Consider the following 18,637-nt stretch of genomic DNA (forward strand, 5'->3'; position numbering starts at 1 on the left):
GTTGTGTGTGTGTGTGTGTGTGTGTGTGTGTGTGTGTGTGTGTGTGTGTGTGTGTGTGTGTGTGTGTGTGTGTTCCTGTGAATAAGTGCTGCATAGTCCAGCCGAAGCCTAAGGGACAGTGTTATGTCAATATTATCTTACAGCTTGCTGAATGAATTTACTCATAGCTCTTTCCTCTCATTATGTACAGGAGAGAGAGAAGGACAGAAAGATGTCTACCTCATGTAGACCACTTCTCCACTAGTTTTCATGTGTTCTTCCTTGTGTCTTTGGGGTTTGTGATGGTTCTTTTCTGCCCGAACATCCACCTCAGCCTGTATTTTGCTGCTGTACATATACAAAGTAGAAAGCACATTGGATGTTGGGAAGAGCAATTAGCTGAAAATGGCCAAAAGTCACACAGAGCTGCAGGCCGGGGGGTGTGGATTCTCTGCAACGCTCTCACGTTACTGGAAGTCATTTGATTCAGTTTTTAGGACAGCGAGTATCGCTCAATTAATTTTAAAGGGACAGGAAACTCTAACCTATAGGACAAAAGTAAAAAAAAACATCAAATTAAATAGTTCACTTTAATGCAGACACCAGGATTGTAGCATCATTCATCTTATAAACATTAAAAACAATCCACACGTATCTGAATGTGGCTGAGGCGATAGTAATACCAGAATCCTGGTTCACGATCATCATGTCACGATGGGCTCATCGTCACTTTATATACCACTTGAGTTTGTATATGATACTTTGGTGCACATTAAATTGACACACATGTGATTTTAGTGAGAGAATATTGATTGATTGTTTGTCTGATTGGTTGTATACTGCAGGTTGCCGAGTGGAAGGAGACGATGGTTGTAACACCGCATCACTCACCTATGAAAATAGAAAAGAGCTTTAAACTGTGGTGAAATGTTTGTTAATTGTAAAGTATGAGACTCATGTTAAAGTGACCTACATTTACAAATCGAGATGTTGTTTGTCAGCTTGTTGTTTGTTGACCAATCACTGCAGAGGGTTAATAGGGAGTGGGGCCTTCAAGAGACAGGACCTAAAACCAAGGGTTGCAGACAGAGGCTGAAAAGAGGAGCTGCAGCAATGGACATTATGAGGAGAGTGATGTGTTTTCTGAACTTCGGAGCATGTAAACCTTTTCAAGTAGTTTTCAGCAGTTCTCAAACGTTTTTCAAACTCGGCTCATCATCATAACATCTCCCTTCATCCATCACTTGCTCTGTCAGTCGCTGCTGTTCACCTGGGAAACACCCAAGCTGTCATGCCATCAGTCTTTGCTGAGGTTTCATCTGTGGGTTTAAAGGAGTTTTTTTAATAAGCAGCTACTATAGTGTATTTATGTTTAAAAGGAATACAACTTTTTTGGGAAGTTATTCTGAAAAATAGTTTGAGGAAACAGGAGTTCTAAATGAAAAACCTGGGTTGAAATAAATGCAAAACAGTATAAACGCAAAAATTGATAACAAGGTCTATAGAAGAGGTCAGCGACCCACCTCAGATTTAAATACAAATCACATTGTAATGTGGAAATGGTGAATTTCAGATGTGGAACCTTTGGGTTTATTGTCTTTTTCTGTGGGTGTTTCGTCTCCCAGGTTCTGTGGCATCTCGACATCTTTCGCCGAAGCTTTCGACAGCTGACAACGCACAAGTGCATGGAGGACTCGTGCATCTTCTGCGCTTTAAAGGTAAAGACGCTCCCACTTTGTCCTCTTAACTGCAAAACCTAAAGCTGCGGACATTACTCCGGTGTTAGTCTGCCACACTTCTCGAAGATTACTCATCCATCTTACAGCACAGTGACCTGGTTTGTCTTGGATTTGCTGCTGAGTGAGTTAAAGTTTTTGGAGGTTGTGCCAAACTCCTCTTCGTTTATTGTCCTTTTTATTCCCTCTATTTAATACACCAACAGATCGGTATTTGCCGTGTGCTATGCGGAAGTACTGTTTTGCACAAGGCTTTCTTGCTTGGTAGAATTTCTACATTTACTCACATTTCATGAGGAGACACTGTATCATCTACCCCACTGCATCTGAGTAACTTGAGTAACATGACACTCAAAGACTTAGATCAACTCACAAGTCATCTCCAAAATGTTTATTCCTTTTCCTTCTGTCCTTTTTTTGTGTAATTCAACTTCTCATTTATTCACCTTTTCAACACATAAAGAACATAATGCAAAAGAAAACAGCACTTGACGAAATTATATTCATCCTAATAGTACACAAGGATCGTATCTCTATCTGCGGTCTTCCTACATAATGTCTGAAAACCACATTTAACCAAACTCTAGTCTTCCTTAAAATTACTACGTTTATTCTATATACTAGTTCATTTTTAAACACTTTGTTGTTGATTCCTCTTCTTCCACCATTATGTCGAAAAGCATCACGTACTATGAATCAAACAGTTTTTTACCAGTAAAGAGCTGCTTGGAAACAGTCAGTGTAAAAGCTTCTCTAACACAGTTACAGGTTGAATCACTGTTGTGTTCCAGCCGTTGCTGCTTTTGCCCAACAGAAGATGAAGACGTGTAACATCATGAAACCCTCATAATGAACAAGCCTTATGCAGCTCTGCTTCAGCCATTTGTTGCATTAGTGATGACAAATGCTTGTCTGAGTGAAGGGGAAGAGTTGTGTGTGTGTGTAATGTGTAGTGTGCGCGTACGTGTGTGTAGCAGTGTCGATGTGTGCGTTCTACACGCTGTTCTGTCTCAAGCGCTTCGCTGTAATTAATTGGCTGACTGAAAGCGCTGAGCTAGCAGAGCCCACGCTGGAATGGTGCACACACAAGAATACACACCTATGCATGCACACAAATCTTACTTGCATGCTGCACACGTTACACCACTATACACGCGCACCATGATATTCTCACAAATCTCTGCCATGCTGGGATGCTACACATACACACACACACACACACACACATACACACACACACACACACACACACACACACACACACACACACACACACACACACACACCTACACTAAAGTTCGTGGGCGTATTGCATGACTCAGCCGTGGGTGTACAAATCAAAGATACCCTCGCCATGTTCAGTGTTCATATTTTCAGCTTTTATTACCCGGCCTCAGTCAGAAAAACGAACAGACATAACGTTCTTAAAGTCTGTTCGTAGCTGTCGTTACCACAGCAACAGAGATTTAAGTATTTCAATAACCCGACGAGACACGAGCCAAAAAAGAAACTTTAATGGCATGTTTCTTTTCCAGACATCCCTTTTCCAGAATCAAAGAGATAAGTGATCATTGTAGGTTCTTTTATTTTGAAGGGATTGTGTGTGGATTCCAGTTTATCTGCGGCAGATAAAGAGGCCGCTGTTGTAGTAAACCTAAGTTCAGAGGCTGCCTGTGGCTGTCCCTCAAGAAATCACTGCAACACTTTATCTCTCTCAACAGCAACACACTCGCACACACGTAGATGCAGATACCTGTACACACACAGACACACACACAGACACACACACAAAGGCTGTAAAGAGTAGGAAGGGAGAAGAAGAGGACAAATTTGGAGAAGGAAGGAGAAAGATGAATGAATGTCGTAGTTGGTGTAGATTGCTCTTCTCATCACACTTAGACCACACGCACACACACACACACACACACACACACACACACACACACACACACACACACACACACACACACACACACACACACGCACACCTCACTCTTACTCACTCAGCCTCATCCCTTCCTATTCTCCTCCCCCCTTCCTCCTCCCCTCCTCCCTCCCTCCCTCCCACTCTCTGTAGGGTATATTCCCCCCCCATTCTCCTTGGCGCATTGCTGCAGTCAGCACAGCCACCATAACACACACACACACACACACACGCACACGCACACACGCACACACACACACGCACACGCGCACAGCACACGCACACGCACACACACACGCACACACACACACACATGCGCACACGTACCCTATTGCTCACACATTGCCTTTTTCGTCTTTCTCTGTTTCCCTTTCTCTCTCTCTCTCTCTCTCTCTCTCTTTCTCTCTTTCTCACACACACACACACACCCACACACTGTGCTCCCCGTCAGCACGACTGCATTATACCTTTCCCATTGCCAACCCTCAGCCTGCACACACTCAGCCTCACTCACAGACTGGAGCCTATTGTTTTATAACACTTTTACTCCATTTGATCACAACAACAAGCTTTAACTTCTAAACTGTGAAAAAATATGACTTCTGACAAGCAATAACATAAAAATGGGAAATAAAAACTATGTAACTGTGACCAGGGAACAACTCCCATCTGAATAGCCCTGATCCTGGATCTGTGAAGTGAATGCCTTGATGGTAGATCTTGTATTAGTTTGTTAACTCAGGTCAACTTTAGTGTTTGGGGAGTAAAACTTTGTAGAGTTTGTAGGTAAAGTTATAGTTAAGAAAAGCTTTAGTTAATGTTTTTTAGTAATCGTATGAAGAGGTGAAGTTGCTGCAGCAGATATTTCAAACCTGTCTCCTTCAAAATATGCATGTTTACTTTATATTTGCTTTGCCGAATAGGTTTTGGAGGATCTGGGCATATGGTGTCTGGCAAAATTTGTATTATTTTCTGAAAGTGTGACATCATTTTATTGCACAGAAGCCACAGGCTGAAGTTTGGGTTGAAAGGCAAATTGTATGAATTACTTGATTCTGACAATGTCCACTTTCCAACAAAAAGCAACTATTTTCAAAAGCTCTTTAATCTTAATTACAAATATAATATTAAATAGCAATAGTACTCAGTGTTGAAGTTTTCAATATTTAACTGAGACCATAGTTGACCTGAACCAAATTAACAACATTACAGGGACACATTTGAATCTACAAATATGACCAGAAAAGCTATGATAATGCTTTAGCTGCCAGGACTGTTGGAAAATAACTGAACTACTGTTTTTGAGGATGTTTCGCACATATGATCAATTTCAAGATTTTGCTCTGGCATTGAACGTTTGAAGTGTCCTACACATTTTGCAGTTGCCTCTTTCTAAAGCACTGACTCACCACAGTACCACTGTCCTACAATAATGAGTGAATCCCAGCAGACACCAGAAGTGAGTGAGCTGTGATTTTCCATCAGGGTTTTTGTCTAACTCACTCTCTCCTTCAGCTCAGTCACATTGCAGCGTCTGACCTGTTTCAGGTTTTTGTGCTTATTGTTTTAATATTTTCTATGATTTATTTGTTTTCTAATTTCACAACTTTTTAACCCTTTAAAAAAATCTGTGGTTTTAGATTGTTTTAATGACAGACTGAAACTGAGTCTGTTTAGTTACTGGATACAGGGACTAGAAAAGTGCTAATTACTTTAATTAGCTATTCATCTGCCCTTATTATTCTCAATACTGTTAATTGTTTAGTCAGAAAACTCAGAAAACTTGATTTTTCTAAATCTCTTTAAGCCTCAAATGGTAACGTCACAGTTTTTCTTTCTCAAACCTTAAGATATTCATTATCTAAGTAGTTTATTAAATTACTTATTGGTTGATCAGTGAATTAAGTTTTTGGACTCTTATTTACTTAAAGTGGCCCGTTTAAGCATCAAACATTTGCTCCCTTAACTGTTAAATGTTAAATCACTGACAATTGATGGCAAAACTGAAATATCTTCATGCTGGGAAATGATAAATTGTAGTTACTATATTTAATTCATTATTAAGCATCCATTTAGTTTTCTCAAATCACCCCTGCATCGTGACCTGCTTCTCCACTTGCAGATGTTCTGTTTTTCTGTCACTGCTTGTTCCATAAAAATTAACAAGACAAACATAAATGTCTTTTTGTGTCATTATCACTTTAACTTCTGATTAGATTCCTGTGGTGTAACTGTTCGGTGACTCTCACTGAAATAGTTTAATCTTTAATTAACCAAGTTTATCACACATCAAGGTTCCAAATAGATAATACATCCATTACTCAATACAAAAAATATACCAAACAGGAATGCTGGCACATATCAGAGATGTTCGTGTTTGCTACAGTTGTGAGCAGCTAAAATGGAACCAAACAGATGAGTCATGTGTTAGAATATCTTTCTGTCATTTGGTACAGTGTGTGTGTGTGTGTCCTCGGGACACAGAGCGCCTGCTGGTTGCAGCCCAGCCATCTAATCAGTGATTGAATTACTGCTGGGACGGAAGACCAGGTGCTGCTCTGACACGTCACACTGACTCCTGTTTATTTCTGGGGGTTTTTTGGGGGGCTGTTTTAGTGTCGGTCAGAGAATAGTTGCTTAGTTTTGCTTCTTGTGTTTTGTTCTCCAACAGAGAATTCTCACCATCAAAAAAATTAGGTCACTTTTATCCGTTGGCAATCTGGAGAAAGGCATCCGTGCTTTTATCTCTCCCACTGAAGACGCCGTCAGTTCAGCCCCAGTCAAATGTTGTCGTCTCGCTGCCTCCGCTAGTTTCAGTTCTTATGTTCCGACATAAATCTCTACATTTAGGTACTGATACATCTGGATTTATGCAATTTCATCCCACATGAGCCACACAGTAACTGGCCGTGTTATCTGCTACTAAAACTAAAGTTACTGCCACTGTTTCTACAACGACTGCCTCTATTTATGACATTAATAATAACTAGAATGAAAGCATCTGCCTTGGGGCTGCACGGTGCATTAAATGTGTCATTTTTATAACAACATGTTTAGTAATTATTGTTGCAGATAGAAGTGCACATAGTGAATGTGCTGCCGTTTGATAGTATCCAAGAGAATATCTGAGAAATCTTAAAATTTGGTACAGTGTTGAATTGTCGACTTCATTCATCTGTGATTAAAAGATGCATTAACAGCAAATGTACCCATCTAAGAATTTGGATAAACTGGATATCGATAAACAAGTTTAAACTATTTTCTCAGGTCATCCAAATATTTTTGTATCAACTTGCTGATGGATGAATACAATTTGTAAGCTTCAAAAAGTCAAATATGTATTTTTAGCAGAGTCCTGCACAGGTGCATTTTTTGCAAACTGGCACCTGCCCCCACAACCACAAAGCTCCGTACTGGACCTAACCCGTTACCCGCTATCATCTCCAAATCTAATGTTGACCCGCCTGGACCTTTAACTGGTCAACCGTGATTAAACACATATACACAGTCACTCACATCAACTGGGCCATGGCCCACTTGTGCTCCTGTTTTGTTGGTTGAGTTGTGTTCTTGGAAAAGCACCTGTGCACCGGCAGCTGTCAATGCACGACATGCCTAGCTTGCGGCTATCGAAATCTAATTTCTAAAGCGCTGCAGGACTTATTGACAGAATTAATAAAAAAAAAATGTATTCTGTGCCTCACAGTTGAGGACAGTGTTTCCCACACTGGGGGAGGGACCCCTCCAAAGAAGAATAACAAAGTCCCTTATATTTGATGTAATAATTAAATCTTCTAGTGAATAGTTTTACCCCTTTTGACCACTTATTCAAATGAAACAATCCGAGAAGTTTAATAGTGGATCTTAAGCTGAAACACCACATTTATAGATGTTCAATCTTGGCCAAACTCTCTTTAACAACCTCCTTGTTTTTGTTTTCAAACAAAAGTCAAAGGCAAACCCATAACCTCCCGGAAAAACTTTGAATGGTTGTGTATGGGCTCATAACTCTGGTCTGGCACTTGTCTGGACCTGCATGTAAACAACTCTTCCTCTCCCAACGACCCGATCCTCCTCTGTGGTCACTGAACGCTGCCCTCAAAACACACTTTAAGTGGCCCAGCTTTCTCTGCGAGCCCCCCGCAACAGTTTGATTCGGCTTCTATTTTACTGCTACAAAGCACTCTGAGAGCTGTTTTTGTCGGGAGAAAAGTGCACTACAAATGCCATTTATTATTGATATGGGCTGATATTGAGGCCAGCTGTGCTGCAAGGCGTTTGTTTTAGCCCGGTCTGGGGTTTTGTTGTGCGGCGCGTTGGTCCTGACAAGCTGACGACGAGTTCCACTTGTTCTCTTTTATGGGTCAGTTGACAGAACACGGTGCCCATTTAAAGAGTAAATGTGTTCGAAGGGGTTTGTTTCACTCTGAGTGGGAATAAAAATAAAACACACAAATGCACTTAATGTACTATACACCTGTGTGCAAGGACACACTGCAACAATGCATGGGTCTTTCAGGAAAAGCATTTATGGTACAGTGTATATTTGTAGCAGCGAAATAAAGTATTAATGGATTTCTATATGTGTGTGTGTGTGTGTGTGTGTGTGTGTGTGTGTGTGTGTGTGTGTGTGTGTGTGTGTGTGTGTCTGCAGAGTATCTTTGCTCAGTTCCAGTTCAGCAGTGAGCGTGTGCTGCCATCAGATGCACTGCGGAGCGCTCTGGCCAAGACTTTCCAGGACGAACAACGCTTTCAGCTGGGTATCATGGACGATGCTGCTGAGTGCTTCGTAAGTCTGCGACATCACATGGCCAGACAAACACACACACACACACACACACACACACACACACACACACAGACACACATGGGATAGGTGAGCAGTTGCCTAAAGGCTTTTTTGAGGAACTCCCAGATCTTTACTGCAGTCAGAAATCTTAAGGGGACAGGGGATATCCAGTACAGCAGCCTCAAGAAATATGTTTTATGTTATTAAAGTTATTGTTTTGACTCTACTTGTGAGGCCGCAGTTGGTGTTCGCTGCTATTCTACACTCACTGCAGTGTGTTGTAGGATATTCCTTGTTATCTCTGTTCCTTTAAACTGGTAGAAAGTGCAGACCCTATTTTAACCACAAGGGACTGTAATGAGCAGTGTGACAAACAAACCGGACTATCCAATTTGTCGTTGAAGATGATTTATGTAAAGTTGAATTAAAACTGTGATGAATACCTAAGTTGATGTGCTGAACCACAAGAGTCTGTATAAACCATGTGAGACCTTGATTTTGACCTCACCAAAAATGTTTGGCATATAATCTTAATAATTGTCTAAAAGAAATTAAAATTTAAAATTGGCCAAGTAATAATAAAATTAACAAGAATCAATTCCCCAGCCCTACTGTTAAGTCTCTTTTATTATATCATATTTGCAATCTACTTCCTCAAACATCTCCACAATTCAAGACGAAGGGTGTTGTGTTTTTCAAATGTTCTGTGTTTTATTTTGAAATAAACCTTATCATCAAGGTGGTGCAGTGCTAAGCCTGGTGGTTGGAACTGGTTCTCTGTGTAGAGTTTGCATATTCTCTACATAGACTGTGAATAAAAATGGACATGGACTCTGAATGTGGATAGTGAAGCCTATGTAGAAGTTCCTGACACCTGGAGTATCTCAATTGACCAGCAGGGGGGCGACTCCATTGGTTGCAAAAAGAAGTCAGTTACTGTAGAAGTCTATGAGAAAATGACTTGAATTTCACTTGATTTATAACGTCAGTAAACATTTTTCCCTGAGGAGTTCTTTATTTCAATCGCTAGTTTCAAGTCTTCTATACAGCATTTTGTAAATTTGTAAATCATGGTCCCATTTAGAGTCAAATTGACGATAAAGCACCTTATGCATTGGGGCATGGATACCATGTGATTGACAGCTAGTACCAATGGGTGCAGGTCGCAGGTGTAGGTGAGCATGCATTGCTGTTAAGCTCTCAGTCAGACTCACCCCATGCTCCTTCAAATATGGTTTCGTCTAGTTTCAATAAAACAAGATGGCCCTGGATAAAATTCCAAACTCGAGGTTTCAAAACGTCAGTTCCCAAACCGATGGGAGACGTCACAGTGGGTTGCCACATCATTCTCAAACATGAATCACTTCCATTCACTCCAGCTTCCTACCACGGTACAAAGGCAGATTAGGTTAAATGGAGACTCTAAATTGCCCGTTGCCACGTGAATGGTTGTTCGTCTCGGTATGTTGGCTCTGTGATAGGCTGGCTGCCTGTCTGGGGTGAGCCCCACCTCTCGCCCGATGTCAGACGAGATTGGCTTCAGCCCCACATGTGACCCGCAAAGGATGAGTGGTATAGCTAATGAATGATTGAATGAATGAATGAACGAATGATTGAATGAATGAATGAATTGAAGAGGAAAATAAAGGAGATAAAATGTCATTAGTCACAGATTCTACTCTTGAAATCTCTCTATGCTTTCTTGTGTTCCTTCCTCAAAGCGCTTCCTGTTGCTTTCTCTCTCTTTCAGTCTCTTCCTCTGCCTCTTTCTTTCTTTCTGCCTTGCAGACCTCCACATTGTGTGTGTGTGTGTGTGTGTGTCTGTGTGTGTTTTATGTGTGTACCTGAGAGCCGCTGTCTGATCGATTGGTAGTAAATGTGTTCAGTCAGGGAATCCGTCGGCCTCTTATGAAATATAGATGCTGCTCCCACGGTCAGATTAACAAGAGCACCAACAGAGAGGAACGATCAAACACACACATCGAGCACACAAACACACACTGTACATGATACACTATAAACAAACACACATGCCACACAGACTCAAGCCCACAGTGACGCAGATTAGAACAATACCAACACATTGGTGCTCATGTGTTTTTCAGGAGAATCTCCTGATGCGTATCCACTTCCACATCAGCGCGGAGAGTCGAGAGGACATCTGCACCGCCAAACACTGCATACCACACCAGAAGTTTGCCATGACTCTGTTTGAACAGGTAGGAGCTGGATCAGTCCCTCTGTCGCTACGATGATGCCAATGCATGGTTCACTGTAAAATGGAACTTTCATCAAAACCCCAAAAAATCTTCCGCTTGCAAAGATTTTTTAAAAACACAATGTCCTGTGATGATTCTGAGGTTGTCTCTGTGTTGGCAGTGTGTGTGTAACAGCTGTGGAGCCACATCAGACCCCCTGCCCTTCATTCAGATGGTTCATTACATCTCCACTACATCCCTCTGGTAAGACCAGACACACACCTACATTCACACACACACTCGCACATCCACAGGCACACACACAATGCAGTAAATCTGGCAGCAAGCTGAGGCTGGGTGGCAGTAAAGGAAGGTACAGCGTGTTCTCTTCTCTCAGGCACGGATCCCTACTGAACACTGAACTGTGAGCACAATAACACATAGACACATGCGCTTACACACACATTATGCACACACACGTGTATGTTCTAGAGCAGGTGAGCTTGTGCATAATGTCGTTCCAGGGTCCGGGAGTCTGCAGACACACATGCTTGCTAAATCCACACACAGCAGAGGCATGTGCGCATCCTCGGAGCCGTTACATAAAAAAAATCGCACATTCTCCGAGTCAATGAAATAAGGAACAGGGGAAGTAATCAATCAGCTGTTTGATTCAGTGGACCCAGGGGGGCGACATAAATCTATAAGTGGAACAGTGGGTTGGAAAGACTGAACGGGAGGGAAATAAGAGGATATATCACTCCATATCCCTTTTTGGAAAACGGAACACAGTGGAGGAGGAAAGAGAGGGATGAATGGGCAGGGAGGGGGCTAAAGTACAAATAAACACACTGTGTCAAGGTAGTTGTGGGGCACAGCGGTGCCGCCGCTCCGTGTTTGTGCCTGTTAGCACTGCCAAGCTATTTTTACCCCTAAGTGGAGCCTGTTGTTTACAGTCGTGATATGCCAAATCTGCTTAAGTCAACATGAGTAAGATAATCAAAGGGCAACAACAAAATACAAAACAAATGCCTGGTTCAAGTTTTTTCATACAGAAGTAAACAGAGGCACAAACATGTTTCTGCTGTGTGTTGTTGCTGCTCTCTTTCTGCTCTCTGAGTCTTTCTTCTGCCCGGGCATCTGAAGATGAGAGGGTGCGGAAATTGGGGAAGAGAGGTTGGTGAAGAGGTTCAGTTCATTTCAGGCTAATGGAGGAGGAGAGGAGAGGAGAGGAAAGGAGAAATGAGAGGGAAAGGAAAGGAAAGGAAAGGAAAGGAGACGGAAAGGAGGAGAGGAGAGGGGAGGGGAGAAAAAGAAAGGAAAGGAAATGTGATGGAACTAAAAAAGAGGGAAAGGAGAGGATGGAGGGAGGAGAGCTTTGGATATTTAAAAAAAAAATCATTCTAAAAGGAATACTTAACTAGGAAAAACAATGCTGATTCATTGCACACATAATCCCATACATGGTAACCAACTGCAGACAAGCTCATTCTGTATTCACAGATAATAATAACACACATTTGATTTTGTCCTTCAGAGGACAATCCTACTAAAAAAGGGATAAACGCAGCTCAGGATCAGAGCATCACTGCTTTAAACTTCCCTGGAGGAGATTGTCTCAAAAATAATTTGGTTCAATTATGAACTTCTCCTTAACCGTTCACAACAAGAATGTCCCTCTACGGTTACTGCTTGTCTTGTGGCCTAACCACTTCAGAGAGGTCAAAGATTATGATCAGAGAGGATTTAGACATTTCTTAGAAGGACTGTAATCTAGATTTGTTCTTACATTTTATTTCCCTGCCTTCATTTTTCTTCATTTCCTTTTCTTAATAAAAGCAGATGAGCCTGTGGGCCTGGCTCAGAGTCAGCATCAATGTGTGTGTGGATGGCTGCCTAAGCAATACTCAGGGCCAGACAGAATTTGCAAGACAATTGTTTTAATTCTTGTCGTATTTCTGGCTGAACATCTGCCGAAGAAATCGTTGAATTGTACTTAGTGTTGTTCATCAGAAGCGTCTAAAGATGGGCTGAGAAACCCCCCCAAAAAATCTAACAAGTTTAAAGAATGGAAACAATCCAGCTGCCTTTAAAATAAATGTTTAGTTCTGTTCACAGAAGCTCTTGCATGGTTGTGGGCAGAAATCATTTAACGTGTGTGTGTGTGTGTGTGTGTGTGTGTGTGTGTGTGTGTGTGTGTGTGTGTGTGTGTGTGTGTGTGTGTGTGTGTGTGTGTGTGTGTGTGTGTGTGTGTGTGTGTGTGTGTGTGTGTGTGTGTGTGTGTGTGTGTGTGTGTGTGTCTCTAATGCTGCAGTAACCAGGCGGTGAGGATGCTGGAGTGCAGAGAGAAGGCCACACCGGACATGTTTGGAGAACTGCTCCGCAATGCCAGCAACATGGGAGACCTGCGCAATTGCCCTGTGAGAATACACACACTCACACACACACACACACACACACACACACGTAACAATCGACAATCACACAGCAAATGCACACACTTTTCAATTTTCAGAGGACATTCAGCAACTTGTGTCCATACATTTTGTACAATCCAAAATGCTTTAGCTCTTTTGTCTCCCCCTAATATTAAGATGCAAAAATGATGCTGAAAATCAGATTTTATAAATATAATTTGCAGCATAACCAGTTTGGTAGTTTCGTCATGTTCTGTTTGTTTCAACCCTTCTTTTTTCCTGTTACATAATCATCAGCTTATTTGCATTTTCTTTCTATTTTTCCTTTTTTCACTTTCTGTTGCCAGAAAAAAAAAATTCCGAGTTGTCCTCATTGACCTCCTGTGCTGTAAAGCATGCTGATCGTTGTCCCCTTGCAGCAGGAAAACAAAGTGCAAAGGTGTAGACGGCAATTTTTTTCCAAACTAAAATACAAAAAGAGAAAAGTTCATGGTAAGAGAAAGACAGATGGAAGTGATGGAGAAAGAGACAGAGGGAGGTGGTGGATAGAGGAACATGTGTGACTCCTTTGTTCAGGAGGTTTGTGTTGTTGTTGTTGTTGTTGCCACATGGGAAAGTGCTGCCGCTGAATAGATCCCTCTCCCCCGGCCCTCTCTGCCAAAGTGTCCGCACAAAGACCCTCCTCTGTGGGAATAGTCAAGCAGCTGCCCCTCTCTCCACACAGAAGCAGCAGCACCACAGCAAACACACTAATGAACACCGTTAGTTTATTCACGGTCCAAACGCTGACATTGTGTCACAGTCCTGCGGGAGTCACATAACCTGCCTCTGTTTATCTTCCATCACTCGCGGCGCTGATCTTTTGTTATTACCGCCTTGGGCTTTGCTCAGACAAAGTGGTGGTATTTGGACGAGAGTGAAGCGGCTGGAAGATACGGGAGGTGCCAGATTGGAGATAGGAGAGAGAGTCAGAGAAGTAATGGATGTTTGGGTACTTGAAATATGCTCCGGTAAAAGCGAAAATGAATTTAATAAGTTGAATATATTACATAATGCCACGGTGGATGGAGTTTTCTGATCTTCGAGCACTTTTAAAGAAGCAATACCAAAATGTACAAGTATATCCAATCTAAATATTTAGGCCATGAAGATTTTTCCAGGCAGCATCTTGCCCCAAGTAATAGGATCCGCGGTACAAGAAGGTTTTCTGCCAAAATTGGCTCATTTTCAGCGCTGGCAACACCCAGTGGACGGAGGCATATTGTTTACGGGTGGTACTTCCATCTGTCCCGCTGTGATTTAACAAGATATCACAAAACCACCTTGAGGGACTTTCTTCCAATTTGGTACAAATGTTCACTTGGAGTCAAGAATGAACTGCTTAGATTTTGGTGGTCAGAGGTCAAAGGTCAAGGTCACTCTGGCCTCACAAAACATGTGGTGTCAGGTGGTTTTTGTGATCCGATCCCAACTGGACAGCTCTGAGTGAGTGTGTTCACACCTGGCATTAAAATGTCTGCATCCGTGTCGGCATGAGCGAACAAAAGAGAGGTAGAGAGACAAGTCAGGAGAGTCTGAATAAATCTTTCGCCGCGGCGCTGTGAAGAAGGATTTAATCAATTTAAGGAAAGAATCGATCATTATGTGGTGATCAATGATATTGTGGTGATGGTCACAAAAATATGTTCGATTTAATAGTGAAACTGCAGCAGGTCAGAGGACGAAAAATGTATAGAGACTAAATCTAAAATGTATAGAGATTAAATCTAGTTCTAACATTAATTGTCATGATTTCAGGTGTAAGTGTAATAGCAGCAAGGTGTACTTGTAGTGTCAAATATATTGGATGATGCTACATTCAAGATTCATTCAACATAAACAAGCCAGTATTTAACCTGTCAATGTATTCACTGCTAGTACAAGTAACTCAAAATTGCACTTGAAAATTAATTTGATTTATTTCATAACCTGGGGCCTGTTCACTAAATCTGAGTCGTGCAAACTGTGAGAAAATGGCCTTTCAGCTCATTTCCACACAGCTGCCAGACATGAACGTGTAAGAGATCACAGGGTTCTCAAAATAAAGGAGACTGATAAAATTATCAATAAAACTGCATCAACTTTGGCTTCACTTGTGTTTTTTTGCCCAATCTGACTTTGCTGTAACGAGATGGCAACAATATCTTGGGTAAAGAATTGACGTCCAAACCACGAAAATAAGGCACAAGTTAAAATATATCTGAATAATCACTGGTTTTACTGTTGATTAGTCCTGAATGATCACTCTGCCTCCTCAGCTGTCTTTACACCGTCAGATTGTCTCTTTATTTTGCTTCTGCATGAGTCGTGCAGACGCATAAGCGCAAACATTTTCCTAAAGTTGTTTCATTTTGCTGTGAAGAATGCCACTATCAGCATTCTGCAAACCTACAGTTTGCTTTGACCAGCAGCACTGTTATGTAACTCGCACTCTCTTGGAAAGGTCTGCATCGCCACAGCAGAAAAAAAAAGGGGGGGGAAAAAAGAAATCTTTGCATTTATAACCCAGAGATTAGACCGCACCGATCAATGTTGTATTATGAAGCAGAGTGAATCTGTTTGTAAACTCATCGGATGAATGATGTTGTCAGCGGCTGTTCTCAGCAGTGAGACAGCACAGTGAGACAACGTGTCCCATCAGTGCGTCCTGAGCGAACAGATAGCCTGTGTCTCGGTGCGTTTGGCTGCCGCTCGCTGGCTCGTGTTCTCGTCCCTTTCTGAGATCTGAGAAGCAGACCCTGGCAAAATACCTTCCTGCCATGTCTGGTGCCAGCGAGAGACAGCCCGCCGCCCACAAAGTGTCAGTACTGTGTATGTGTTTGTGCATATGTGTGTGTTGTTGTGTTCGGTTTGGCAAAGTGTCTGGTTGCCAGGGTGTTCTCAGGCTGTTTCCGAGCCCGCTTCGCCAGCACTGCGTGCATGCTCGTGTGTGTGCTTGTGTGTTAACTTTAGTGTGTTAGTGTGTGTGTGTGTGTGTGTGTGTGTGTGTGTGTGTGTGTGTGTGTGTGTGTGTGTGTGTGTGTGTGTGTGTGTGTGTGTGTGTACCAGCTCTGCGGTGGGTCATGACTCAAAGGAAGGATTCAGAACACACGGTTCTGAACTCAGCAGAAGGCCCAAGGGACAAATACGACTCAGCACAGTGCTTCCTCCTCTGTCGTTCTCTCTTATGCTCCCTCATCTCTTTTCTCCTGCGTTTTATCTCTGCCCCTCATTGTCCCACTGTTCTCTCATCCGTGAACGTATCTTCATGCATGTGTGTTTTCATCCCTGACAAATAAAGGGATGGTTTGCGCCACTGTCACACTCTGAGCTCCCTAACACAGGAAGAATCAACCTGTTTGATCACATGCTCTCCTTTTATACTAAAGCTCCTCTATCTCTCTCTCTCTCTCTCTCCCCCCATCTCAGAGTAACTGTGGGGAGGTGCTGCGTATCCGTCGGGTGCTGATGAACTCACCGGAGATTGTGTCCATCGGGTTGGTGTGGGATTCAGACCACTCTGACCTGGCGGAGGACGTCATACACAGCCTGGGGACTTGCCTTCGTTTGGGAGATGTAAGGGGATCTCACACACACACACACTCATTATCACAGCAGCCAAGCAGGTACGAATACACAAACACAATGCACAACACTAACAAATTTGTTAGAATTTGGAAAATTTGATTATAAGAGACAGCTAGATTATAAGATAACTCCATTATTCTCACTGTAACTGCCAATGTCAACTATAACAATGTAAAAATCACAAAAAATAATTATTCTATCTGAGGAAAGTTCACTTTCTCGTTGTTTGTTGAAGAGCAGTTACAAGCTTCTCTTACTGATTTCTTTCACAGACACTGTAATTATTGACTGACAATAATAAAATCATTAAAATAATTGAACAGTGGCCACTCAGAAATGCCATCAGTTGGTGCGAGGCCGGTACTGTAAATGTTGGCTGGCTGGCTGCATAAACCATAAACCCTGCCTCCTCCATGTTAGTGGATGGGACATGGGCTCCTCGTTTTTAGGTAGTCCGTATCACACTGATGTATTTTCAAGTGTTCATTCTTCTTGTAACTTTGGTTCTAATTAGTTATTTGATGCTATAGTAATGGTGTGAAACATCAGGTTAAACATCTGTGTGTGTCTCAGCGGGACCACAATACTGCAGCTCCATCCCCGATTGCTAATATTGATGCATTTTAATGCAACTGTAACATCTCCAGCCGGATTCTGAAGTGATATCTATGAATAATGGATCAGTGAATATGAATATGTGTTGTAGTTAGTCAAGTTCTCTCCTATATCTTCTGTCTTGTGTCTCCGTCTGCCGACGTTTCTCTGATTTTTATCCCGCTGTCGTGAGGGGAAGCTCGTTGTTAGATAAGAATCGGAGGAATGAGAAACTGAATTTTCTGATTCCATTCGGTTTCTTAGATGAGAAAAAGTGAATCCATCTGCAGTTTGTCCTGTTGTCACTTTCTCTTTTGTCTTCTGCACCTGCTGTTTCTCTTGTCTGCTTCCCTGCTTCTCACTTATGTCTTTTCTCTCCTTAGATTAGTTCATTGTTTCGCTAAAACAATTAGTCTGCCACAATAAATAACCATTTTAATGCATAAATCTTTTTATTTATCAGACAAAAATGCTGAATACGCACTTGTACCAGCACCTTAAATGTGAGGATTTGCTGTTTAAGTTCCTTGTTTATTATTATTGATAATGGCTTGTCTTTGTGTTTCTATCTTTTGTTATGGCTGTTGTGTGTGTTTTACTGTTGGTTGGAGAAAAGAAGCTAATTTAAAACGTCAACTTGGGCTTTGGAAATATTGATTATTTGTTATTGTTAGCTTTTGATACATGATGGTCTGATTGTCGTCCACCAGTAGGTTAAGATGATCGTTTGGATAAAAAGAGATATAGATCAGGTCATGTTAACGCAGGGGTTCCCAAACTTTTCAGGCCCTGACCCCCAAAATAACGGTACCAGAAACACCCCAAGGGGTCTCAACACTAAGTGTCAGAAACACACTTCAGTATAGAGATGAAATGTATGAACTTTTTGATCCCAATTATCACGGTTATCAGTGTTTTCACATTATTGTATAAAATGTGCTTAAAAGTTCTGATACACAAACTGAAGTCATTTCCCAAATTTTATATTTAAGCAATATATTTACTATTAATATTATCTAGAAAAATAATATAAAGAAAAAATCATATAGCACCATATATAATGCACAACATTAACATTGAAGAAGTTTTAGCTTGATACAAGTTTTAGCTTGATACAGGCGTTTTCCTTTTTTTACAATTAAAACTTCACATAATGCAGGTTTAAATGAACACAATAAAAATCAAATGGCCAGAGCACCAGCAGCTCTCCTGCTGTCACAGTATCAACCAAAATAGCCGCGGCCACTACGGTAATTCAAGATTGAAGCGGTACAACTAACACGGTTTACTGTCAAACCGGTTTCATCCCTAATTCCGCACCAATATCACAGTGGCAGTTGCATAAAACGTGCAAAAAGCATCAGCACTGTCTGCAGCAGCTGACCTGAGAGATC

General features: G+C 41.7%; 1 protein-coding gene across 6 annotated transcripts in view; it reads left to right on the top strand.

The window, feature by feature from the left end:
- Positions 1–18,637, top strand: part of LOC118100383 (inactive ubiquitin carboxyl-terminal hydrolase 54) — a 51,250-nt gene that overhangs the window by 17,502 nt on the left and 15,111 nt on the right. For 4 of the 6 annotated variants that reach the window (XR_004694433.2, XM_035145389.2, XM_035145388.2 and 1 more), the window contains 6 exons: positions 1,605–1,697; positions 8,294–8,428; positions 10,534–10,647; positions 10,808–10,890; positions 12,941–13,046; positions 16,491–16,637. Coding sequence is in view for 5 of the 6 variants with exons in the window: in XM_035145389.2 (XP_035001280.1) it covers positions 1,605–1,697; positions 8,294–8,428; positions 10,534–10,647; positions 10,808–10,890; positions 12,941–13,046; positions 16,491–16,637 (678 nt within the window). In the remaining variant the exon portion in view is untranslated. The remainder of the gene's footprint in view (positions 1–1,604; positions 1,698–8,293; positions 8,429–10,533; positions 10,648–10,807; positions 10,891–12,940; positions 13,047–16,490; positions 16,638–18,637) is intronic. The other 2 variants (XM_035145391.2, XM_035145392.2) reach the window with 1 other exon arrangement.

Source organism: Hippoglossus stenolepis, chromosome 21 (assembly GCF_022539355.2).
Source record: "Hippoglossus stenolepis isolate QCI-W04-F060 chromosome 21, HSTE1.2, whole genome shotgun sequence".
Lineage (NCBI taxonomy): Eukaryota > Metazoa > Chordata > Actinopteri > Pleuronectiformes > Pleuronectidae > Hippoglossus > Hippoglossus stenolepis.